The 26,771-nt window shown below is 46.6% G+C and overlaps 1 protein-coding gene across 2 annotated transcripts in view; it reads left to right on the forward strand.

Moving 5' to 3' along the window:
• The first annotated feature begins 649 nt into the window (after positions 1-649).
• Positions 650-26,771, forward strand: part of C20H16orf70 (chromosome 20 C16orf70 homolog) — a 36,993-nt gene continuing 10,871 nt past the window's right edge. Inside the window, exons 1-9 of one of the 2 annotated variants that reach the window (XM_030924681.1) lie at positions 650-745; positions 875-995; positions 9,943-10,025; positions 15,033-15,116; positions 20,151-20,194; positions 21,345-21,424; positions 21,712-21,806; positions 23,086-23,183; positions 23,273-23,385. In XM_030924681.1, the coding sequence (XP_030780541.1) occupies positions 932-995; positions 9,943-10,025; positions 15,033-15,116; positions 20,151-20,194; positions 21,345-21,424; positions 21,712-21,806; positions 23,086-23,183; positions 23,273-23,385 (661 nt within the window). In that variant the 5' untranslated portion in view covers positions 650-745; positions 875-931. Of the gene's footprint in view, positions 761-874; positions 996-9,942; positions 10,026-15,032; positions 15,117-20,150; positions 20,195-21,344; positions 21,425-21,711; positions 21,807-23,085; positions 23,184-23,272; positions 23,386-26,771 lie in introns of both variants that reach the window. The other variant, XM_030924680.1, reaches the window with a different exon arrangement.

Here is a 26,771-nt window from a genome sequence, read left to right on the forward strand (position 1 = left end):
GGGGTTGGTCAAGACCCCACAGCTTTGGTCCACGCTGCTGCGGGCGGCTTCGGATCCTGGTCCCGGGGGACTGCGCACATTTGGATGTGGTCAGCAGGGAGGCCTGGCCCGGCCCCTTCCCCTTCTACCGAGTCCTCTCCCCCAACCAATTCCAACCCTTAACGCCCACAGTCCTCACTCGGTTCGACTCCTGCCCCAGGGGCGACCGGGTGGGGCCGTCATTCCCGAACAACTAAAAGCTGCTGCGGCCAGCGTCACCTCCAGCCCCAACGGAGACGGTGGGGCCCGTAAGGCTTAGGGACTCTGCGTCCTCCCTCCAGCTGGGCCTCAGCGTGCCCTCGGTACTTGCCTTCTGCGACCAGTCAATGTTAGTCGGATGTGTGTGTAGACTGCAGACGGGTGTTGTGCAGCTGTGTGACGTGTGTGTTGTGTGGTGAACCCTTCTTTGTGTAGATATGTGACGTGTGTGTGCTGTGGTGCACGGATATAGGGGCTCACGAAGTACCGGGCTCCTTGCTCCTAGAGCCCCGACGGTTGCCGACGTTACAGCAGCTGCCCGGCTCGGCCTCCGCAGCAACGGCGGTGGAACCCGGAGTTTGCGCGTGCGCGGCTCCGCCTCAGGCTCCTCCCCCGCGCCGGCACTCCCGCCTTCGCCGGCCCTCCCCGCACTTTACGGCCCGGCACGGCACTTTTACTGCAGTCGCTCCCGCCGCCGCCGTAGCCCCCACCACCGCTTTTGCTGCAGGTGAAGTGAAGTGAGGTGAGGTGTGGTGTTGGGCCAGTGCCGCCCCCCCTGCCGCCGGGGAGGAGGTGGAAAGTGGGGCTGCGGCGGGCCGGCGGGGGCGGCCTGTCAGCCGCTGCTTTGTCTCATCAGCTCGGGTCCAGTCTGCGCTGCTGCAGGGAGGCCGCCCGGGCCAGGCGAGCCGAACCAATGCTGGACTTGGAGGTGGTGCCCGAACGCTCTCTGGGGAACGAGCAATGGGAATTCACGCTGGGTGAGTTTGGGGTCCTCTGTCAGGACCCCATTCGCTGATCCTTGTTTTCTTCTGGGCTCTTCCCACCTCTGTTCTCAGTCTCTCACGCCCCTGCGCCTGCAGCTCCTCACCTCTTTCGTCCTCTCGGCTGTCCGAGCTCCAGGCACTAGACACCCGCTCCAAGTGGCCCGATTTGCCTGTCAGTTGCTCATCTCGGGTCTCAGCAGGGTCTCTTCTGGGACGGTGGGACAGTAGTAGTAAAGACAATAATAGCTGGCTCTCCCCAAATGCCTAATGCCCGGCCCTGCTCTTTTTGAACGTAATTTTCTCTAGTACCCTTCGCCGGCGCCTGAGGATAGGTACTATTGTTATTCCCATTTCCATTTTACAGACTAAATAATGGCTGAGAAGTGGCTGATCCCTCTGATCACGACTGTGGCCTGTGGTCTGTCTCCCACTGCTTTTCTGGGCTGTGGCTTCCTTCCCTTTTTTTGGAGGGGAAACCTAGGTTTGGAACCCATGATCAGATGTTGGGGCTCTGGTCAAGGGAGTTGAGTTTGTGTGTGTTAAAGGAACAGCTGACTTGCTTCCCTCTCTTTTTTTTTTTTTTTTTGAGACGAAATCTGGCTCTGTCGCCCAGGAGTGCAGTGGCGCGATCTTGCCTCACTGCAACTTAACGCCTCGTGGGTTCAAGCGATTCTCCTGCCTCAGCCTCCCCAGTAGCTAGGATTACAGGCACGCGCCACCACACCCGGCTAATTTTTGTATTTTTAGTAGAGACGAGGTTTCACCATATTGACCAGGCTGGCTGGTTTCTAATTCCTGACCTCGTGATCCGGCCACCTCGGCCTCCCAAAATGCTGGGATTACAGGCGTATACCACTGCACCCGGCCCTGCTTCCCTCTCTTTTGAAATGTGGTCTGTATCGGATGCTGTAATCCTAAACCCAGACCTCAGTTGTGACAGGTGAAGGCTGGATGAAATAGGAGTTAGGGGGACGTAACATTTAGTTTCTAAAAGATACAGTTTGGTCGTTTGGGGTTTGCTGGCCCAGCTTTCTCCTTTCACCCTCTCCATTCCCAACATCACTACTTTTATGTGTACAAGGATGTTTGCATTCAGTAACCCCTGTGTGTTTACTTTGATGTTCCAGCACTAAGAAAAGGGGGTGGGGGTAGGTGTTGGTGCTGTTTGTTTATGCAGGCCTGAACTTTAATCACTCTAGTGTGAGCTACTGGACTAAATCAGCTGCTTCATTGGATTATAAATTATCCTTGACTCTGGAAGACTCATGTCTGTGGAGACAGTGTATTGGAGAAACCAGGTGGTACAGATTGCTGGTAGGGCCCTGCTGATACTTAGTGGCTACATACATCCTGTGTGTTGTAAGAGCCAGTTTTTGTTGGTGTTCTGTTTTAAGACAGTCTCACTGTTGCCCAGGTTGGAGTGCAGTGGCACAATATCAGCTCACTGCAACCTCTGCCTCCCAGGTTCAAGCAATTCTCCTGCCTCAGCCTCCTGACTAGTAGCTGGGATTACAGGTGTCTGCCACCACGCCTGGCTAATTTTTGTATTTTTAGTGGAGACCAGGTTTCGCCATGTTGGTTAGGCTGGTCTCGAACTCCTGACCTCAAGTGATCCGCTTTGGCCTCCCAAAGTGCTGGGATTACAGGTGTCAGCCACCGTGCCCAACCATAAAAGCCGGTTTAATTTAGGGGTCTTGGTCAAATTCTTTCATAACTTAACACCACTCCTGCAGAGTTCTTTCCAGAATATTAGCTGGTACAAAATGCTCCATTCTTTTGTGAAGCACTAAGAGCTTAGTTGGGAGGCTAGTGATACCATGCTAATGCTGTTTGGCTTCTAGTTAACTCCTTTCCTCCCCTCTCCTTGACAGCTTCTACCCAAGCAAGATCCTCCCAGGGTTGGGTAAAAACCACAGCCATAGCTTCAAACTGTGCTTGATAGTGTGACTAGGTTGTGGATCTCTTGGTGGTACAAGCATTCAGAGTCCCTTGGTCAAAAGTAGTGGCTAGGGACTGGGTGCAGTAACTCATGGCTGTAATCCCAACACTTTGGGAGGCTGAGACAGGAGGATAGCTTGAAGCCAGGAGTTCAAGACCAGCCTAGGCAACATAGTGAGACCTCGTTTCTACAAAAAAAAAAAAAAATTTTTAGGTTAGTCAGGCCTGTAGTCTCAACTACTCGGGAGGCTGAGATGGAAGGATCACTTGAGGCTGGGAGGTCAAGGCTGCCATGGGTCATGATCAAACCACTGGGCATGATCCTGGGTGACAGAGGGAGACCCTGTCTCAAAGAGACAAAAAAAAAAAAAAAAAAAAAAAATAGTTACTAGGATATTAATTGAGATCAGGATTTCCAGAAAACTGAGTGAGAGAGCAAGACTTCTCTCAGCTGTTGTTTTGACACCTTAACCCTGACTCCTAGCTCTGGTAGTTTCCCAGGAATCAAGGATTTACATAGTTCTTTCAAACTGTCTAAATAGCAACCAAAAACAGGGAGAAGGGCATTTCTGTATATTAGGTCCAGAATTGAATTTTAAGGGAAAGCTCATAGACTGACCCAGAGCCTTGATGATTCCCGTGGGTCTTAAAATTCATTTTTACATGGTGTGTACCTGAGAGATGGTGGTCATTTAACTTTATCAGACTTTAAAACTGGAAAGTCATTTTCCACCCCTTTCAGTCTCCTCCCCACCCCGGGACACATCCAGACTACATTTGGGGCTGTTAGGTAGGGATTGGTCTCGGAAGGGAATCTGTTTTAGAATTACATGCCTAGGCTAGTGAACCAGGAAGAACTTACCTCTTGCCACCACAAGCTTGTAAGATAGGTGTTGTTATCTCTTTTTGCCAGGTGAGGGACAGGCTCACAGAGAGAGATGATAAATAAAAGTTGCCAAACAGGCATTTCCTGCTTCCCACGGCTCTGTTCTTCTGAGAGTGGACTCAACTTTGTCACCAGGTTTCTTATTGGAATTTGTGCAACTGCAGATGCAGTTATCTGCCTGGCATCACAATGAGAAGCTGCATCCTGGCAGCTCCTTGGCTGCCTTCCTGGTGGTATAATGTTGGATGATTAGGGAAATGCCAGCAGCACAGGGACAGGAAAACCTAAGCCAAGCAGAATCTCTGTCAATGTGAATGTCACTGATGGTTTGACCAGCAGTGGAGTAAAGGCAGTGCAGATTTGAAATGTTTTGTTTTCTTTTTTTTCTTTTTTTTTGAGACAAAGTCTTACTCTGTTGCCCAGGCTGGAGTGCAGTGGCGCAATCTCGGCTCACTGCAGCCTCTGCCTCTTGCAATTATAGATGTGCGCCATTAGCTAATTGTTTACTTTTAGTAGAGATGGAGTTTCACAGTGTTTACCAGCCTGGTCTCGAACTCCTGACCTCAAGTGATCCTCCCGCCTCTGCCTCCCAAAGTGCTGGGATTATAGGCGTGAGCATTTGTGCTGGGCCCTGAAATGTTTTCGATGAGAGTTGCAGAATGTATTGATGCAGAGGCAAGTCTCTGAATTTGTTTTTTTTTTTTTTTTTTTTTGAGAAGGAGCCTCGCTCTGTGGCCCAGGCTGGAGTGCAGTGGCCCGATCTCAGCTCACTGCAAGCTCTGCCTCTCGGGTTTACGCCATTCTCCTGCCTCAGCCTCCCAAGTAGCTGGGACTACAGGCGCTGGCCACCTCGCCCGGCTAGTTTTTGTTTTTGTTTTTGTTTTTGTTTTTTTTTTTTTGTATTTTTTAGTAGAGACGGGGTTTCACCGTGTTAGCCAGGATGGTCTTGATCTCCTGACCTCATGATCCGCCCGTCTCGGCCTCCCAAAGTGCTGGGATTACAGGCTTGAGCCACTGCGCCCGGCCTCTGAATTTGTTTTTGAAATTGGTCTTGAAAGGGACTAAAAAAGTAGATTTAAAGGGTCATTGGAGAAAATACCTTCTCCGAGATTACCTTGTTCCACAGCGACTGAAGGCTCAGTGTGTTAAAGGCATCATCTACCTCTGTGAATTGCTTACAAACATTGAAAATTAAGTAATAAACAGTGCACAGTGACTCATGCTTGTAATCCCAGCACTTTAGGAGGCTGAGGTGGGGGAATCACTTGAGCCAAGAGTTTGAGACCAGCCTGGGTAACATAGTGAGACCCTGTCTCTATTTAAATAAAAAATAAATAAAATTTTTTAAAAAATGATCTTATTCCCTGAAGAACTTAGTCTAGTGATAGAGAAGGATTATAGAAATAGTTCATTTTATTATAATCAAGTAGAAGATGTATAGGGTACTGTGGAGGGGAAGAAGGGACTTAACCTGACGGAGGAGTTCAGAGAAGGCTTCCTGCCAACCAACAGGAGCTGGAAATCTTCTAGTCAAGTGAAAGAGGAAAAGAAAAACACAGGAGAAAAGATAAATGATGTGTGCAGGGAACTATAAGCAATTTGATATTATAATTAGAGCATGATGTACTGGTAGAAGAAGAAAATGGATTTCCCACAGTCCCAATTCTGTTTGGTTTTAGTTGCCTGGGATACTATCAAGGATACTTTGTGTTGGAATCTGTGCAAATCTGTGGAAAAGAGGATATGTATTAGTGAAGTGTATTGTGGGCATTGGTTTAGGAAGAACTGGATTTGGAAAGGTGGGGAAGGAGGAGGAATCTAAAGGTTTTTGACTTGAGAAACTCTGTTAGATGTTGGACATACATATTGAGACTTAGAATACAGAGAAGATGAAAAGATCACTTTTAATCTGTTGACTTTTATTTGCCTTTAGATGTATACAGGAGACAGATGGAGATATAAGTCAGAAACTGGGTGGTTAGTTGAACCAGGGATGAGCAGAAGAAACATAGCCCATTGGAGACACTTGGAAAAGTTAGAGGAGAGTAGCATTGGTGGAGAGACAATAGGAGTTCCAGAGAAGGAGGGTGGTCAACAGGATTCATGGTATAGAACCTAAGTGTTCACCTAATTGCTTTGTTTCACAGATGTGCATGACCACCTACAGTTGTGCCTGGTACAGTGATTGGGTGCTGGGAGATATTGAGGTGAATAAGACAGACAAGGTCCTACCTCTGTGAGGATATAAGGGAGACTAACAAATAAATGGTATGAGAGACTTCATTGAATAAGGCGGTTAGGGAAGTGAAGTGTGACCAAGACCTAAAGTGTGAACAAGAGCCAGCTTTGGGTAGAACATTCCAGATTCCAGCAGCAACAAGAGCTAATTCAAAGGCCTGAGGTGAGAAAGAGCTTGATGTATGCAAGTGACAAAGGGTGAACGGTGGAAAGAAGATATAGATGGTTAAGATCCAGAATATTCAGGGCCTTTGGTGATGACATGTTGTTTGGGTTTTATCTGCCTGCAATGAGAAGCCCTTCCATTGAGAGGTTATAAGCAGGCAAGTGATGAGATCTGTGAGACAAAGATTTGTGCGGTTTAGAAGGCTGACCATTCTGTTAGAGCTGGGATAGTGCTCCTGTTTCTTTGCCATTCATACAGTTAGTTCCCTTTAGAGATCTTTCGTAGCCCTCCTTTACCAGTAGCTGTGTGATGACCAGCTGCTTCATCTCCTCTGGGTGAGTTTCTTCTTGGGTGACTCAGGATCCTAAGATCCTAAGATGCTGAGACATCCTTTGATGTGGTAAGTGGAATCCTCCCTCAAGAAACGCATGGGCTGGGAGCGGTGGCTCAGGTCTATAATCCCAGCATTTTGAGAGCCGAGACGGGAGGATAGCTTGAGCTCAGGAGTTTGAGACCAGCGTTAGTGGCATAGCAAGACCCCGTCTCTTTGAAAAAAAGAAAAAGAGAGAGACTGGCATGTGCCATGTGGATCAGAGAAGCCATGCAGCCTTCCTCTTTCTTGACATCTAACTAACTGAACTTGTCTGTCTTCTGCACATGGATGTTTGTCCATTCCTCCTGGGATCGACAGCATAGATGTTCCTCCATTTAGGAATGGCAAAGGTGAGGGATGCATCCAGCTTGTTCATATTCTCAAACATTTATTGAGTCCCTACTATGTGCCAGGTTTTATGCTATGAAAGGCTGAAAAGTACTTTTTTAAAGATTGTAAGTCAGCCTTGCGATGATTGCCTTCAACTTTCTTCAAATGAAGAATGGCCTCTCAGATGAGGGCAGAATCAGATTGTTTGTTTAAATGTAGATGAGCCATGAGCTTTTTACCTTCTAATTAATTTTTCATTTGTAAGCTCTTTTTTGCACATCTCATCTCTTTGACCTGGAGGCCAACTGATTTAAATGTGAACTGGCTGCCATCGGATGAAGCCATGGTCCCTTTTCCTTCCTTTCTCTTGTCACCCACCCTGCAATCCATCAGTCCCACTCAGTAAATATTTATTCAACAGTCACTGGATTGGCCAGGTGTGGTGGCTCACATCTGTAATTCTAGCACTTTAGAAAGCGGAGGTGGGAGGATTACATGAGCCCAGGAGTTCAAGACCAGTCTGGACAACACAGTGAGACCTCTTCCCTACCAAAAATTTGAAAATTAGCCAGTTGTGGTCGCACATGCCTGTAGTCCCAGCTACTTGGGAGACTGAGGTAGGAGGATCTCTTGAGCCTGGGAGACAGAGGTTTCAGTGAGCCAAGATTGCACTACTGCACTCCAGCCTGGGTGACAGAGTGAGATTCTGTCTCAAAACAAAACAAAACAAAACCAGTCACTGGGTGGTTAGCTCTGAGCAAGGTACAAGGGATCCAGAGAGTGGTGAACAGCAGACACACTGTTTTCGTATTCATTTAACTATTAGTCTTTGTTTTTTGATTGTCCAGGACCTGTCTCTATGTGTGTTTCTACTTGTTTAAATTATAATGGACTCTGGAAACAATTTTTTTTTTTTTTTTTTTTTTTGAGATGGAGTCTCACTCTGTCACCAAGGTTGGAGTGCAGTGGCAGGATCTCAGGTCACTGCAACCTCTGCCTGCCAGATTTAAGCAATTCTCCTGACTCAGCTTCCCGAGTAGCTGGGACTACAGGCACGCACCACCATGCCCAGCTGAATTTTTTTTTTTTTTTTTTTGTATTTTTAGTAGAAACGGGGTTTCACCAAGCTGGCCAGGCTGGTCTCAAACTCCTGACCTCGTGATCCGCCCACCTCAGCCTCCCAAAGTGCTGGGATTACAGGCGTGAGCCACCGCACCCAGCCTGGAAACAAACTTTTTGATGGTCTCCGTGAGTCCTTAGAATGTTGGAGATGTAATTGGAATTTGGATTACTTAAACTGGAGGCATATGTAAATCTGCTTATAATGGGCCATGAGTTAAAGAACCAAGTGTTAAGAGTTAGATATTCAGGAATGCCTCACCCTGTCGCTTTTTTTTTTTTTTTTTTTTCTCCTGAGGCAGCACCTGGCTCTGTCACCCAGGCCAGAGTACAGCCTCCATCTCCCAAGCTTAAGACATCCTTTCACCTCAGCCTCTTGAGTAGCTGGGACTACAGGGGCACACCATCATGCCTGGCTAATTTTTTTTTTTTTTTTTTTTTTTGAGGTAGAGTCTCACTCTGTAACCCAGGCTGGAGTGCAGTGGCGCAATCTTGGCTCACTGCAAGCTCCGCCTCCCAGGTTCATGCCATTCTGCTGTCTCAGCCTCCCAAACAGCTACAGGACTACAGGCGCCCACCACCACACCTGGCTAATTTTTTGTTTTTGTTTTGTTTTTTGTTTGTTTGTTTTTTTCAGTAGAGACAGGGTTTCACCATGTTAGCCAGGATGGTCTGGATCTCCAGGAGTGACCTCGTGATCTGCCCACCTCGGCCCCCCAAAGTGCTGGGATTACAGGCGTGAGCCACTGTGCCCGGCTGCCTGACTGATTTTTTTGATTTTTTTGATTTTTTGTAGAGACAGCGTTTCATCCTGTTGCCCAGGCTGTTCTTGAACTACTGAGCTTAAGCAATCCACCCACCTTGGCCTCCCAAAGTGTTGGGATTACAGGTTCGCGTGAGCCACTGCACCCAGCTCCTGTCACAACTTTTTTTTTTTTTTTTTTTTGAGACAGAGTCTCGATCTGTCACCCAGGCTAGGGGTGCAATGGCATGATCTTGGTTCGCTGCCACCTCTGCCTTCCAGGTTCAAATGATTCTCCTGCCTCAGCCTTCTGAGTAGCTGGTCCTATAGGCGTGTACCACCACGCTCAGCTAATTTTTGTATTTTTAGTAGAGACAGCGTTTCACCATGTTGGTCAGGCTGGTTTTGAACTCCTGACCCCAAGTAAAAAAAAAAAAAAAAAAAGGTTAGCTGGGTGAGGTGGCTGCACTTGTAGTCCCAGCCCCAGCTACCCGGGAGGCTGAGGCAGGAGAAATGCTTGAAACTGGGAGGCGGAGGTTGCAGTGAGCCAAGATGATGCCACTGCACTCAACCTGGGCAACAGGGGAAAACTCCATCTTAAAAAAAAAAAAAAAAAAAAAAAGATGCATGGACCTTTTTTACATTTTACATTTTTATTTTGTTAAAGCTTATTAACTATCATTAGTGTTAGTCTATTTTATGTGTGACTCAAGACAATTCTTCTTCCACTGTGGCCCAGGGAAGCCAAAAGGTCGGGGTTTCACCATGTTGGCTAGGCTGGTCTTGAACGCCTGACCTCAAGTGATCCTCCCGCCTTGGCCTCCCAAAGTGCTGGGATTGCAGGCATGAGCCACCACGCCTGGCCCATGCATGATTTTTGTGATATCCACCACCACAGATAAGCAAAAGAGTCCTTGCATTCAAAGAGTTTGACACCTGTGCACAGTCCAAGTATTCTCTTAGTGCTTGCTGCTTAACTTTATTATAGCTCTTACTGCTTATTGAACTCTTATTTACTCATGTATCTGTAGACCTTAGTAGCCCCCAAACATCCCCAGGCTTTACTACAGGGACCAGTGCCCAGCGAAGTGGTAGATGTCAATAAATGTATAGCCAAAATAACCACACAGGTTTCTTGCTTTATTTCAGGAATGCCTCTGGCTCAGGCAGTAGCCATTCTTCAGAAGCACTGTCGCATCATCAAAAACGTCCAGGTTCTCTACAGTGAACAGGTGAGTGGTGGCTGATTTGTTTATTGAAACAGCATCCCTCAGCAGTGAGTCACTTCCAGAGCTGATGCTTTGGGAAAGGCTAACTGGCAAGGATAGCTGTGTTTGAATGGGAGAATCTCTAGCACCAGCCAGTTATCAAGTACCTTTTCTTTGATTCTGAAACTTTTGCTCTTGATCATCTAGTGCAGCTAGGTTTGGAAGAGCAGTAATAATTGAACCTGTGTTTTGCCTGTGCTCAACTTGCCTACAGGCCCTTAAACAGGGACTTTTCAGTGGTAGGTCGCTTCAGAGGGTGTCGCTGGTCTTTTAGGGTGCTTACCGTCCACTTCCGTGTTTAAAATTGTCTTTTCTGCTTTGTTGGTTAGTTTGTGTTCAGGATGGTTGTAGTACGGATCTCTAGCGAGCACAGCATACCAGATTTGAAAGGAAACAGATATAATTCACCCCTTTATCTCTCTCAAAGTGTAGTCTTCCCACCACTGGACTCTCCGAAATCTGCAGTTCTGTGACACAGACCATGTGCCGCCATGTTGAACAGCCTTTGTGGTGTCCTATGTGTCACAAGCCTCAGGGAATAGTTTTGAGCCTACAGAGGCTAAAGGATGTCCTCAATGACTTTTCTGAGACCCTTTGAGTACTAGTTTGATTATTTCAGTTCTATTTGTTCCAATTAGTTTCAGATCCTAAAGCAAATGACAGCTTATTTCTGACATGAAGAATGTTGTAAATTATAGGTGGGCAAAATTTCTGAGAGGCTTCTCAGTTTGGCTTGGAGCAGATTCAGAATTGGGCCTGTTACCTATACCCAGAGATTACATTCTGCCATGTTGTACCCCTCTACCAGCCTAGTGAGACCCTCATGTGAGGGATCTGAGAGAAGACATGCTTAGTCTCCAAGCAAGTGCTTGAGTATTCATGTGGTGCCTGTGACAGAACAGGGGACTTGTAGGAGTGTGCAAGGTTTCTTGAACCACTGTGAATTCTCAGTGCCAAAGTGGATTCTCTTTAATTTTATTTATTTACCTTTTTTTTTTTTTGAGACAGAGTTTTGCTCTTGTTGCCCAGGCTGGAATGCAATGGCGCGATCTCAGTTCACCTCAACCTTCACCTCCTGAGTTCAAGCGATTCTCCTGCCTCAGCCTCCCGAGTAGCTGGGATTACAGGCATGTGCCACCATGCCCCCGCTAATTTTGTATTTTTAGTAGAGACAGGGTTTCTCCGTGTTGGTCAGGCTGGTCTTGAACTCCCAACCTCAGTTGATCTGCCCACCTTGGCCTCCCAAAGTACTGGGATTACAGGCATGAGCCACCACGCCTGGCCTATTTAACTTTTAAGAAAATGTATTTTACTTTTTTTGAGATAGTATCTTGCTTTGTCACCCAGACTAGAGTATAGTGACACGATCACAACTCACTGCACCCTCAATCCCCTAGGCTCAAGTGATCCTCCCACCTCAGCCTCCTGAGTAGCTGGGACCACAGGTTCATGCCACCATATCTGGCTAATTTGTTTTTATGTTTTGTAGAGATGGGGTCTCACTATGTTTTCCAGGCTGGTCTCAAACTCCTGAACTCAAGTGATCCTCCCACCTCGGCCTCCCAAAGTGCTGGGATTACAGGCGTGAGCCACCATCATTTCTTATATCACCACCATCATTGTTTGTTATTCCAATATTTGGGTATAAACAGTGCTAGCATTAAGCTGATTTTCCCCAATATCTTCTAAACAACTTTAACACGTTAGCAAATATGGGTTTGACCAGGCACTGTGGCTCACACCACTAACCCCAACACTTTGGGAGGGCTGAGGCAGGAAGATTGCTTGAGTCCAAGAGTTCGAGACCAGCCAGGGCAACATAGTAATTCCCCATCTCTACAAAAAATTAAAAATTAAACATTAGGCCGGGCGCGGTGGCTCAAGCCTGTAATCCCAGCACTTTGGGAGGCCGAGGCGGGCGGATCACGAAGTCAGGAGATCGAGACCATCCTGGCTAACACAGTGAAACCCCGTCTCTACTAAAAAAAATACAAAAAAAACTAGCCGGGCAAGGTGGTGGGTGCCTGTAATCCCAGCTACTCGGGAGGCTGAGGCAGGAGAATGGTGTAAACCCGGGAGGCGGAGCTTGCAGTGAGCTGAGATCCGGCCACTGCACTCCAGCCTGGGTGGCACAGCGAGACTCTGTCTCAAAAAAAAAAAAAAAAAAAAAAAATTAAAAATTAACCTGGAGTGATGGCACATGCCTATAATCCTGGCTATTCGGGAGGCTGAGGTGGGAGGATTATGAGCAGTGAGGTATGATTGTGTCACTGCACTTCAGCCTAGGTGACACAGCAAGACCTTGTCTCCAAAAAAAAAGGGGGGGGTTTTGAGTCTGAATCCTGATTTAGATCTCTGCTTTTCTCATTTGTAACTCATGAGAGTTGTGGCATATTAATAAGTAATCTAGTTATCTTTCTGTAAAACAGTATAGTTTCTTGATAATAGAATAATCTTTGGGTTTGTTTGTTTTTGAGACAGTCTCGCTCTGTCACCCAGGCTGGAATGCAGTGTCACGATCTCAGCTCACTGCAACTTCCACCTCCCAGGCTCAAGCAATTCTCCTGCCTCAGCCTCCTGAGTACCTGCGATTATAGGCACATGCCACCACGCCTAGCTAATTTTTGTATTTTTAGCAGAGATGCGGTTTCACCATGTTGGCCAGGCTGGTCTCAAACTCCTGGCCTTAAGCATTCTACCTGCCGCGGCCTCCCAAAGTGCTGGCATGAGCCACCGCACCCAACCAATGTGATGCTTCTTAAATTTGGGTCCTGTTCTCTTCTTCTGCCTACTTTCTTCCCTTCGTTACCCATTTGTCTCTTTGTTTCCCAAATGCAGAAAACATTTTGTCTGCATTAAACGTTTCAGAAATATCTTCTTGGCTCTATGCAAATCACACCTTGGAAATGAAATGTCAAGTACATCCCATCTTTCTTAGAAGGATAAGGTATTAACTGGTAGCAGATGATTTTTTAAACTGCTTCATATGGAGGACAGCTAGGTTACTGGAAGAACCTGCTTAAATACCACATAGTACATGTGTATTTTGGTTTTAGAGATATAAAGTTTAATAAAACATTGAGAGTAATTTGATTGCTTTTGAAAATTGTTAAGTTATATCCTGAATTATAACAATGCCAGGGGAAAAAAAAATCAGATCTTGGGAAAGTATAGGAAAATCCAGATCCTGGCACATTCCTCCTCCAAGCAAGATTCCTGAGAGACTAAAATGTTGCTTCACTCTGCTTACTTCCATGGAATGGCTCTCTCCAAAATGGAACTTTGTGTTCTGGGTTGATACTGGTAATCCAAGGTCAGAGTTCATTGTTCCATTATCTTGCTTGAGACCTAATGGTTTAGACATTCATATAGACCTACTAGAAAATTATAACATTCTTCCTTTAGTTTTTGTCAAGCATGATGGTACTACCTGGGCCTGCTGCCTTGTGGGGATCATTGGGATGGAAGGAAGCAACCTGCACTAATCCCAAAAGACTCTTAGGAGAGAATTTCTCCAGTAAGGCCAACACTAGCAGTGACTTGTGGCCTTCCAGCCTGTGTCTTTGTCTCTGATAGCCATATCTCCATCATTCACTTTGTCTAACTTGAGAAGCTCTATAAAGAAACTAAACTTTTGGCCGGGCGCAGTGACTCACGCCTGTAATCCCAGCACTTTGGGAGGCCAAGGCGGGTGGATCACGAGGTCATGAGATCGAGACCATCCTGGCTAACACAGTGAAACCCTGCCTCTACTAAAAGTACAAAATATTAGCCGGGCGTGGTGGCGGGCGCCTGTAGTCTCAGCTACTCAGGCGGCTGAGGCAAGAGAATGGCGTGAACCCAGGAGGCGGAACTTGCAGTGAGTGAGATTGCTCCACTGCACTCCAGCCTGGGCAACAGAGCAATACTCCATCTAAAAAAAAAAAAAAGAAAGAAACTAAACATTTTGAGCAGCTATGTGTTAAAGAAGGGTGGGGTTTTAGATGGTGTTTTTCTTTCTACTATTGGGCAGCCTCGATCAGGGCTGTGGGGAATCTTCAGACATTGAATCCTTGAATTAATTGAATTGGACCAGAAGCACGCAGATGGGGCAGACACAAGAGGAGAGTGCTGTGTGCTGGGTATTGGGCTAGGTGCTTTCTGACCTACTGTCTCTGTCCTCCTAGCAACCCTGGAGGGAAGGGATGAAGGTATTCCTATGAAGAAACCAGAGCTTAGAGAAGTTTTGAGAGTTACCTAAGGTCACCAGGGTTCTGTTCACTGCTTTGTTCTGCTACTCCCCTCCCCCAGGATTCAGAGGGGGCAAATGCAGAAATGTGACTCTTTAGATCTTAGATTTAGGCTTTTCAGGAAGAAGCACATATGAAATGGGATGGGAGGTTGGTGGGAGAGAGAAGAGGGATAAGAGGGTCATTCATAATCAGATCACAGTATATTTCTTTGTCCTAGAATTTGATCTAAACCATCAAAGAATAAAAATGTGTTGCCTGTGGATGGTACGAACAGCCCGAGTGTGAATGGATGTAGGTTCAGCTGATAGGCATAAGCAGTATCTACTGAGTTTAGATCCTGAACTAGGCCTTTTCACATGACCTGTATTCCTCACCAACTGCTCTGTAGGTTCAATGGCAATGAACTTCATACTGCATATGTGGACCCTGGATCCTGAAAGGAAAATGACCTGTATGCTCATATAACTTTGTCCCTTTTCCCAGGTATTTTTACTCAAGCCCAGAAGGGAGAGGCTCTTTTCATCCGATATTAAGAAACAGCAGCTGCAGGCTAGAAGTAAAAAACACCATGTATTCATGCAGCAGTTTTTTTCTGGTTTCCAAGCATCATTAGCTGGAGGAGAGAGGGACTGCCTGCACTTAGATATTCCCTGTGTGTTGCATTTATATTGTAAGGCTTTCAGTAGGTGTTCAGTGAATAAATCAGTTACTCAGAATGTGTTTTATTTTTGTTTTGTAGTCTCCTCTAAGCCATGACCTCATTCTTAACCTGACTCAGGACGGGATCAAACTACTGTTTGATGCTTTCAATCAGAGACTTAAGGTAACTATAAATGACAACTAATGTTTCATGTCCAGCTGGGCCAGTCTTTCTGGAGCTAATTAGTATGTGCTATTGTGAGATGTTTCAAAAACTTATAAGTAAGTGTGGACTTCTTTAGTTCAGAGATCACTACAATGTAGGGAACTGAAGCTGTGCCCATTCCCCTAAAAAGAGGGAAGATGGAAGTGGTTGGGATGGTCAGAAAGAGGCTGGGAAGAGCTGCTTTCCCAGGCTCCAGAGGGGAAGGTGAAAGAGTGTTGAAGATTTGGGAAACATGCTGTGGGGAAGGGGCTTTCATGTCCAGGAAAACAAGATTGTTTTACTTTATTCTTTTGTCAAACACTGTAACTTGGTTAGAAAATGGAAACTGTTCTTCCTAGAATGCTGGGGCTTGGGTTAACAACACCAGCAATGAGTTGATTCTTTAACCCTGAGGAGGAAATGTAAAAAAAAACAACTTACTAATATGTGGGGCTATCTTAATTGGCATTTGAGTGCAATTTGCTAACACCTGTTTCAGTCCAGTCTATTTTTTTGTTTTGTTTTGTTTTGTTTTGTTTTGTTTGAGATGAGGTCTAGCTCTGTCGCCCAGGCTGGAGTGCAGTGGCTCGATCTTGGCTCACTGCAACCTCCACCTCCTGGGTTCAAGCAGTCTTCTGTCTCAGCCTCCTGAGTAACTGGGACTACAGGTGCACACCACCACACCCGGCTAATTTTTTGTATTTTTAGTAGAGACGGAGTTTCACCATGTTGACCAGGCTGGTCTCGAACTCTTGACCTTGTGATCTGCCCGCCTCAGCCTCCCAAAGTGCTGGGATTACAGGCATGAGCCCCCGCGCCCAGCCCAGTCCTTTTTTTTTTTTTTTTTTTTTTTTTTGAGACAGAGTCTCACTCTGTTGCCCAGGCTGGCATGCAGTGGGGCAATCTTGGCTTACTACAACCTCTGCCTCCCAGGTTTAAGCAATTCTCCTGCCTCAGCCTCCTGAGTAGCTGGGACTACAGGCGCATGCCACCACGCTCGGCTAATTTTTTGTGTTTTTCGTAGAGACAGGGTTTCACCATGTTGGCCAGGCTGGTCTCGATCTCTTGACCTCATGATCTGCCCGCCATGGCCTCCCAAAGTGCTGGGATTACAGGCGTGAGCCACCGTGCCCAGCCCAGTCTGTTTATAATATACTCTGTTTATAAATGCCTGGGCCTCACAGGTTAGTCATGTGACACCAGAGTCATGCCTCAAAGTCATGAGGTTGAATGGGCCCTGGGCAGTGGCATGCCAGAGTTGTTGTCCTTGGGTTATGGAGTAGCCTTTCCAAAAGACTTGGGTACTTCTCAGTTCTCATCATCCATGTCACAAGTGAACTGCTAAGGAGAGAAAACAGAACGTGGAAAGAAAATCAGTATGTGGAATTAGAATTCCTCATTCTATCCTGTCTTCATGGCCAGAAGTTCCACACTAGGAAAGGGCAGAGGATGATCATCAATATGGCATAATCACAAATTAGGGGGAAATTAATCTAGTAACATGGAAATGCCTTTACAAGCAGTCATTTCCCTTTGACTTGGTAAAAGTCCACTTTAGAAAATGTAACCCAGAAACACTGGGGGAAGGTAATGGCATTTCATGGTAATGAGAAGCTGGAAGTAACCTAAATGGGCAACAAAAGGGATGGCCAGCAGCCCATAGAATCACAGCATGGTGAAGACAATGTCATATGTTTAGTGAGTGCTTAGTATATACTAGGCACATGGCTGGGTGTTTCACACGCATTTTCTAATTTAATCCTAACATGCCTGTGAGTAGGAACTGTTTACTAGCAAGACAACTGAGGGACAGAGAGGATAAGTAGGCTACCTGATGCCAGGCTTTTAACTCGATATTGACAATATGTGGTAGCTGACCACTTAGGCTCTGTTGATGGGTCTGGGAAATAAATGAGAAAAGCTGAAGAAATGTACAGAAGTGTGAGGAATGGGAAATACCTTTGGATAGGAAAGGAGATAAAATCGAACCGGCAATCCTCTTCTGCTTTCTGTGGGATCCCCATGAAGGAGAGACTGGGGTCCTGCCTGAGTCTTCTGGAAACTGAGCAAGTAATCATCCAGATGTTTTTGGTTGGCACCAGCGTGACCTGACCTGTCTTCCTGCCCTTCCATCCAACACCTTCAGAATCCGCCTCTTCTGATGCTGCCTCCTACAGTTGCTCCCCACCCCCTGCCTCAAGCCTAAGAGAGACAGCCCTGTGGAATGAGGCTTTATATGTCACAACCTTTACAGCCACCTGTCTTTTCCATTTTTATCTTGGCTGCTGCCACATCTCATCCCCTCTGGGGAAATCAGGAGCTTCTGTAGCCCAGAGGTGGAAAATTATGGGCTTTAACCTTCCCAGGGGCTTGTCCCTGTAGTGCAGCAAGCTCCAAGAGATGAAATCTGCTTATTGATGCTCCTGGTGACATGAAGGACTCCAAGATGGCCAGCATTCTGGGTCCATTGTCACAAGTACTGCTTCATGCCCTGTGATTAGCTCTGGTCCACTGTTTTCCTGTTGATCAGGCAGGGTCGAAGCACCTATATGTGTTGGATCCATATGGCTGTTGGCAGGTGGGGTGCCAGTGATACAGGAGGAACATTGCACAGGCTCACTTGCACAGGGCGGGTGGTGGGAAGCTTTGGGGGATGATTGGCCAGCTGTAGGGATAGAAGTGAGGGAGGTGAGTGCCTGCACCTGCTATGAGAAGGAGGGCTTCTGGCTGAAGGTAGAGGCCCTCTGCTAGACAAGCCTCAGTGAAATGGCATGCCAGTTTGGCATGGTATACTCCCATGCCCAGATATTCTGAAGGGGACACTGGCTATCTTCTGAATCTTAGCTGTTCCCCTGCCCTTCCTTTCACATCCTCTCCTGGCACTTCTTTTCATGCTTTCAAGCTTCACACCAGGCAGAATTGCCTAACATGAATTGAACACCTTCCCTATGCAAATTAATGAGTCCCTCAAGGGGCTTAACTTAGTGGACCAGTTAACAGAATACACAAGTAGGGAGGAAAGGGTTCATTCCAGTGCTGTGATGGCCTAGCAGAGGGAGCAGTTCTTTCTAGCAGATAGGATCAAAAGAGCTACATTGTAGTCAAGAAGTTTCCAATTTGGTTCAGTGTTGTGGTCTCTAAATAAAGTTAGGGATAGGGTCTCTGGCCAAAAGTGAACCTACTATCTATTATGTCTCAGTTTCTGTGGCAGTGCCAGATATTCCTGCATACAATGCCCCACAGCCTCTTCCACAATCAGGGTCAGATTGGCAGGACAAACAGATATTGAGCCAGCTCTGCTTGTGTCTCCACAATGAGAGCCAAACCTCCCAGCTGGAGGATGGTAGATGGTGCTCTGAGCCCCTACTTGTGCTGCTGGCTGCCAAACCCTTGACACCATTGCATGGAGGACTTCATAGTGCTTATTACTTGGCACCACTGATGGCAGAGTGTTAGGTGATGCCTTTTCCTTTATCTCTGCCCTGCCGTGAGTTCTTTGAATTTCATCTGAGGCTGAAGCCATTAAAGAGCAAGCTTCACAAAGGTCCTGAGGCTTTCTTGTTTCAACCAGATCCTCTTCATCAGGGACATAACTGAATACTGTCACACTTGTGTGACAAATATTATGGCTTGCTTTCTAATGGGATAGGCCTCCCCCTCCATCTTTTTGTTTTGTAAACAAAATCAACTTCAAAATAAGCTAGCTTGCTTGCCTCCTTCCTTCCTTCCTTCCTTCCTTCCTTCCTTCCTTCCTTCCTTCCTTCCTTCCTTCCTTCCTTCCTTCCTTCCTTCCTCCCTTCCTCCCTTCCTCCCTTCCTCCCTCCCTCCCACCCATCCTTCCATCCATCCATCTTGCTCTGTCGCACAGACTGGAGGGCAAGTGGCGTGATCTTGGCTCACTGCAAGCTCCAACTCTCAGGTTCAAGCAGTTCTCCTGCCTCAGCCTCCTGAGTAGCTGGGATTACAGGCATGTGCCACCACACCCAGCTCATTTTTGTATTTTTAGTAGAGACAGGGTTTCACCATGTTAGTCAGGCTGATCTGGAACTCCTGACCTCATGTGATCCACCCACCTGGGCCTCCCAAAATGCTGGGATTACAGGCGTGAGCCACCGTGCCCAGTTAAAATAAGCTATTTTCAAAAGCAACCCGACCTGGGTTTTAAAATGCAGCAAAGTATGAGATGGGAGGAAGGGAGCTTAGTGTCCAAAGCAGAGCCTTAACAAGCTTCATGTCTGTGGAAGAGATCGTTGTCCTATAGGGTGGTGTGTGCTCCAGCCTGACCCAGAAGTGGATTGCATGTAAGAGCCTTGATCCAGAGCATCCATGGACATCTGTTGAGCAGTCCACTAGGAGAGGGCGAGGAGGTTATGCTGTGTGTTTTCTCCTCAGTTTCAAAATGAGAACAAAGGACTGTCCTGGTGGCTCATGCTTGTAATCCCAGCACTTTGGAAGGCTAAGACAGGAGAATCATATGAGCCCAGGAGTTTGAGACCAGCCTGGGCAACATAGTCTTTTAGTTTTGCTAGGATTCTATCTCTACAAAAAGTTCTTAAAAAAATTTTAAATGAGGCCGGGCGCGGTGGCTCAAGCCTGTAATCCCAGCACTTTGGGAGGCCGAGGCGGGCGGATCAAGACCATCCTGGCTAACACGGTGAAACCCTGTCTCTACTAAAAAAATACAAAAAACTAGCCGGGCGAGGTGGCGGGTGCCTGTAGTCCCAGCTACTCGGGAGGCTGAGGCAGGAGAATGGCATAAACCCGGGAGGCGGAGCTTGCCGTGAGCTGAGATCCGGCCACTGCACTCCAGCCTGGGCGACAGAGCAAGACTCCGTCTCAAAAAAAAAAAAAAAAAATTTTAAATGAGAACAAAAGACAACATGCAGTGCTTCCATAAAATTTCTATTAGTAATAGATTTTTTTTTTTTACTATTTATTCTATAAATGTATTTTTAATTGTTTTTAGTCTGTCATCACCTTCAGAGCATTGACAACTCTTAAACTTTTTTTTAGGTGATCGAAGTGTATGATTTGACTAAAGTAAAGTTAAAATATTGGTAAGTTTTCTCCCCTGCTGGTATATGTCACACTTGGTATAGACAGTCCATATATACTACCTTCGTTAAGTTAGTAAAGATTCACATCTGTCACAGATGTGAATTATAGCCTGGTGCCATGATTTCCTGAGGCAACCTTCAAGCCTGCTCAGTTTCCTGGAGAAGAGAAGTAAACCTCATTAAGAATACATGATGTGTTTAACACTTCACGTATATGTCGTCTAACTTAATCCTCTCAACAAAGCCAGACCTCAGCTCAGAGGTAATGTGACAGTCTCCTGGGTCATAGCTGCCCTCCCCCTGACAGCCTCTCTTGTCACCTCTTTTCATGTTTTCATGCGTAACAGAGGTGGTACAAACCAGATAGGTCTGACTCCAAATCCTATGCTGAAGAGAATGCCAAAGAGACCACTTCTAATGCCAAAGAGACCACTTCTAATGCCAAAGAGACCAATTCTAATGTACTTTTTAGAATTACAGCAGGAATGACATGCACAATCCAAAGTTGTTGATCCCCCATTATGGCAAGGCAGCATGCCCCATCTAAAAATCTAGAATACTCCTTTCTTTCTTTCTTTCTTTCTTTTTTTTTTTTTTTGAAACGGAGTCTCTCTCTGTCGCCCAGGCTGGAGTGCAGTGGCGCCATCTCGGCTCACTGCAACCTCTGCCTCCTGGGTTCAAGCGATAGAATACTCCTTTCAGTAACTTTCCTTAACTGGCTTCCCTTTCCCTTTTTGAGGATGTGAAGAGGACCTGATTCCTGGGGGAGGCTCAGGCAGTTTTGCTGATAGAGGAGTAGACAAGCAAATGTGTGGTACCACTGGCCCCTGCAGGTTCTAGTTGTCTTTTAGTTTTACTGGGGCCTTCATACCTCAGGGTCTGGTGGCTTCTCTTCTCTACCCTCTTCTTAAGAGTCACTGGTGTCTTAAAGCCCCAGAGGATCAACTCTGTATATCAGCCTCATGAGAATTGACCTTCTCCTGACCTCATTCTCTTATTTAAAAGTTCTCTAATTAAACTTTGTATTTTGATATAATTAGAGACTCACCTGCCTGCATCTTAAAAATAACTCTCGCAGCTACTATCATCTCACACGATCTGTGAGCCCATCTTGTGAAGCCTAGTATTAAAAAATATTTTTGTTTTTCAGTGGCGTGCATTTTAATTCTCAGGCCATAGCTCCTACCATTGAACAGATTGACCAGTCTTTTGGCGCAACCCACCCTGGAGGTAAGCCAAGTCCATCTGATTCCTCTGGTCATCAGTGGCAGTTCACAGCAATAAACCTGCCTGGTAGTGCCATCCCACCCCACTGGAGTCAGGCTCCCTTAGGATTGTGGGATTGGTACTTGGGTGTGAAGGAAGGATCCTCCCCCTTGTTTTCAACTTAGTAGGCCAGTTCAGAAACAAGCCACAAGGAAGGTGTTGTCAGTCATTACTCCCTGCCAGGCTGGTTTATGTTAGCCATTTCAGATGCCAGTCAACCATGTTATTTTCTTCTCCCCCACCCCCAACAGTGTACAACTCTGCTGAGCAGCTCTTCCATCTCAACTTCAGAGGACTGTCTTTCTCTTTTCAGTTAGACTCATGGACCGAGGCTCCAAAGTATGAGGTTAGCCCTTCCTGTCCCCTGGTGTTTGTTGCCCAGTGTCTGTGTGGTATGGCTCAGCAGACGGTGTCATGGGATGGGGATAGAGGAGTGGGTATTAGATAGGCAGACTTTCTTTGGTTTCCATGTATTTGAGCTCTTTACGGGACAAGGAAGGGGCAGAGTGGGTGGGACTGACAGAGGAAGAACAATGCTCAGGCTGGCATTCCCAGGAAGAGGATATTTGCCACCATGGAGTGAGGTCAGGCTCACTTTTCAGAGATAAGTTCATTCATTCCTTATTTTCAAACTCCTAATCAGCAGTTTTCCTGGTTACCTAGAATTTGGAGGTTTCATCCTCTGGATTTTCAATTACCTTTATTTTTGCAAACATTTCATTCATTCTTAGGGCTGTGAAAATGATAAGCTTTCGTAATGCTTATTTTAATTAAGGAAGCATTTCTGCATTTTCCCCTATGAAGAAAAGGAAAACTGACCGGGTGTGGTGGCTCACGCTTGTAATTCCCAGCACTTTGGGAGGCCAAGGCGGGCGGATCATTTGAGGTCAGGAGTTGGAGACCAGCTTGGCCAACATGGTGAAACCCTGTCTCTACCAAAAATATTAAAAAAAAAAAAAAAAAAAAGCCGGGCGCAGTGGCTCACGCCTATAATCCCAGCACTTTGGGAGGCCAAGGTGGGCGGATCATGAGGTCAGGAGATCGAGACCATCCTGGCTAACATGGTGAAACTCTGTCTCTACTAAAAATACAAAAAAATTAGCTGGGCATGGTAGCGGGCGCCTGTAGTCCCAGCTACTCAGGAGGCTGAGGCAGGAGAATGGCACGAACCTGGGAGGCGGAGCTTGCAGTGAGCTGAGATTGTGCCACTGCACTCTAGCCTAGGCGACAGAGCAAGACTCTGTCTCAAAAAATTAGCCGGTTGTGGTGGTGCATGCTTATAGTCCTAGCTATTCGGGAAGCTGAGGCAGGACAATCACTTGAACTCGGGAGGTGGAGGTTGCAGTGAGCTGAGATCATGCCACTGTACTCCAGCCTGGGCAACAGAGTGAGACTCTGTCTCAAAAAAAAAAAAAAGAAAAGGAAAGGAAAACCAAGCAGAATTAAAGGTGGACTTGCATGGTTTTGGGGAGTTTACTGACCCAGAGCCAGAGAGCCAGGTTTGAGGATGTGCTTTGACCCTTTGACCTGAGCAGCTCTTGAAGACCGTGAGTGACAGGGAAGACCAGAGCCTGAGTCCCATGACCTGTAGTGCCCTAAGTAAAACTCTTGACCTTTGTTTGCAGCCCAATTTTGCCCATGGCCTGGCTTCTCTCCAGATACCCCATGGAGCAACTGTAAAACGAATGTATATCTACAGTGGCAACAGCCTACAGGATACCAAGTAAGTGTAAGGAGCATGAGTTTCATGCTAAGGCCTGGGCTGCCTAGGAGAAAGAACCAAGCCTCTGCTCATTCTGTGCCTGTCCCCAGGGCTCCCATAATGCCTCTGAGCTGTTTCCTGGGCAATGTGTATGCTGAGAGTGTAGATGTTCTTCGAGATGGAACTGGACCTGCAGGTTTACGACTTCGGCTGCTTGCTGCAGGTCAGTGACTGGCTTTGAGGTTGGTACATTCCCCATTATACCTATGTTGAGACAGTCTAAAATCCCATGTGCTTAGGATGTGTCTTAGTCCATTCAGGCTGCTGTAACAAAATGCCATAAACTGAGTGGCTGGTAAACAACAGAAATGTATTTCTTACAGTTCTGGAGGCTGGGAAGTCCAAGATCAAAGCACTGGCAGATTCAGTATCTGGATGCGCCTGCAGTCTAGTTCATAGAAGAGACTTCCTCATATGGTGCAAGGGGCTAGCTAACTCCGTGGAGTCTGTTTTGTAATGGCACTGATCTCAATCCTGAGGTCTCTGCTTCCATAATGTAATCACCTCCCAAAGCCCTCACCTCCTAATACCATCACTTTGGGGGTTAGAATTTCAACATATGAATTTTAGGGGAACAAAAGCATTCAGTCCATTGCCACATAGTTGGTAGAAGACAAATTATGCAGATGTTTATGGTTAAAGCTTTTGTTTAGTTTTATCAAGGGACTGGACATAGTCTTTAATTAGCAAATCTTAATAAGCAACAGCACTGCTTCTCTCAGCATGCACATAGGCCTGCTGTGTGCTTATATAGCTTTGTGACAGTTCCCAAGTGTTTCCTGAAGATGCATCCTGTGGGTTGCAGTGCTACTACTCTCCCCTTTTTCCTTTTTTTCTTTTTTTTGAAACAATGTCTTGCTCTGTCACTGAGGCTGGAGTGCAGTGGTGCGATCTCAGCTCGCTGCAACCTCTGCCTCCCAGTTTCAAGCGATTCTCCTGCCTCAGCCTTCCAAGTAGCTGGGATTACAGGCGTGCATTACCACACCCAGCTAATTTTTGTATTTTTAGTAGAGACAGGGTTTCACCATGTTGGTCTGGTCTCGAACTCCTGACCTCATGATCTGCCCGCCTCGGCTTCCCAAAGTGCTGGATTACAGGCATGAGCCACCGCACCTGGCCAGCTCTCCCATTTTTTCTACCTTTTTTTGTTTTGTTTTGTTTTGTTTTAAAAGAGATGGTCTCATTCTGTCATCCAGGCTGTAGTGCAGTGGTGTGATCATAGCTCACTGCAGCCTCAAAACTCCTGGGCTCAAGTGATCTCACCTAAGCCTCCCAAGTAGCTAGGACCATAGGCATGTGCTACCATGCCCAGTTAATTTTTGTGTATGTAGAGATGGGTCTTGCTGTGTTACCCAGAATGGTCTTGAACTCCCGGGCTCAATCGATCCTCCCTCGGCTTTCCAAAGTGCTGGGATTACAGGTGCAAGCCGCTACACCCAGCTTTTCTCCCTGTATTGCCCAGGCCTGTGTGCTGCAGTGGAATACTGTGGCCTTGAACTCCTGGGCTCAAGCAATCCTGCCTTAACCTCCTGAGTAGGCTACAGGCACGCACCACCATGCCTGGCTCCCTTTTTCTACCCTTAATGCCAAGTTCTCAACGTAGGCAAGCAGACGGGACTTGTTGAATTGTGGTTTGGCCACACCTTCGCAAGAGTTTTGCCAACCAGGAGCAACAACAACAACAACGAAAAGACAGAGTTGTCCAGGCGCGGTGACTCATGCCTGTAATCCCAGCACTTTGGGTGGCCAAAGCAGGCGGATTACCTGAGGTCAGGAGTTCAAGACCAGCCTGACCAATATGATGAAACCCCATCCCTACTAAAAATACAAAAATTAACCAGGTGTAGTAATGCGTGCCTGTAATCCCAGCTACTCAGAAGGCTGAGATGGGAGAATCGCTTGAACCTGGGAGGCGGAGGTTGCAGTGAGCCGAGATAGCGCCATTGCACTCCAGCCTGGGCAACAAGAGCGAAATCCCGTCTCACAAAAAAAAAAAAAAAAGAGTTGCCACCTTCAGTAGCTGGTCCCTCCAGGATCCATGCCTCATTTTGTGACTTTCCCATACCTGGCCAATGTCAGCTGCTTTGGGTTGTGAATTGTGCTTAACGGGACTGGGAGCTTCAGCGTGGAGTTTGTTCCCATAAAGATAGCTGAGAACCTTCGTGGAGCTCATAGCCTAACCAACCAGCATTTGTTTTCCTGCATCAGTCTCTGAGGCATTGTTTTTTTTGTTTTTTTGGGGGGCGGTTTTTGCTGCTTTTTTCTTTATTTGAGACATGGTCTCCCGCTGTCACCCAAGCTGGAATGTGGTGGCACCATCATAGCTAAGTGCAGCCTTTAACTCCTGGGCACAAGGAATCCTCCTGCCTCAGCCTCCAAAGAAACTGGGACTACAGGTGCACACCACCACCACACTCAGTTAATTCTATTTTTCTGTAGATATGTGATCTCCCTGTGTTGCCCAGGCTGGTCTCAAACTCCGAGCCTTAAGCGGTGCTCCCACCTCAGCCTCGCAAATGGTTCTTAGTTATTAAGAATCTGCTCTATAAACTCTGAGCCCACTTCTGTGAATGATTAGACAGTTCACAACCTCCAGGTTAAGAATTTCTTAAAATGTGATTTTCTAGCCAAGACAGAACAGCCACTTAAAGGAGTATCACACTTGAGCTGTGGTTTTGGGGTTTTTTGTTGTTATTGTCGTTGTTATTTTTTGAGGCTAGAGTGCAGTGGCACGATCTCAGCTCACTGCAACCTCTGCCTTCTGGGTTCAAGCAATTCTCATGCCTCAGGCTCCCAAGTATCTGGGATTACAGACGTGTACCACCACGCCAGGCTAATTTCTGTATTTTTAGTAGAGATGGGGTTTCACCATATTGACCAGGCTGGTTTCAAACTCCTGACGTCAAGTGATCTGTCCGCCTCAGCCTCCCAAAGTGCTGGGATTACAGGTGTGAGCCACCGTGCCCAGCGTGAGCCATGGTTTTTGAGAGAATTGAGATGTGACAGCAAGGTCAAGTGATTTAGTATGTTTTTTCCCAAGAGGATCACTGCTTGAAACAGCAGGGTGGTCAAGGACCAGGGTCATTAATCATCCCAGATGACAGCAGGAGGAGCCTGTTAAGGGTGGACTCCCAGCCGATTATGTCTGCCACCTTGTACAGCACATTCCCAGCAGTCACACTGCTCACTGCTTACACTGTCAGCAGGGCAAACGATTTGTTAAGTCAGGGCCTCAGAGGGTTATCGTCTTCACTGAGAGTTTCCTGTGGCAAGCACAAGTTTCTTGACCCACTCATTTCTCATATCCTTCCTTATGGAATATGGCTGCAGTGATGGTTTTAATGCAGGGAGTCAGTTCAGCCATCTGGGTCTCCAAATAATTTGTAGAAAGATACACTCTGGAGAATCACAATCTAAAAAGTAGCCTGAAACTGGGGGTAATTCTACCTGGATATACTTCAAGCAGAGGGAGACAAAAAAGAAGACTCACCTATAAAGGGTTTCTTCCCTGCAGCCCCCATCTGTCATCCACACGTATCTGGCACCTGA

This window comes from Rhinopithecus roxellana, chromosome 20, assembly GCF_007565055.1.
Source record: "Rhinopithecus roxellana isolate Shanxi Qingling chromosome 20, ASM756505v1, whole genome shotgun sequence".
Classification (NCBI taxonomy): domain Eukaryota; kingdom Metazoa; phylum Chordata; class Mammalia; order Primates; family Cercopithecidae; genus Rhinopithecus; species Rhinopithecus roxellana.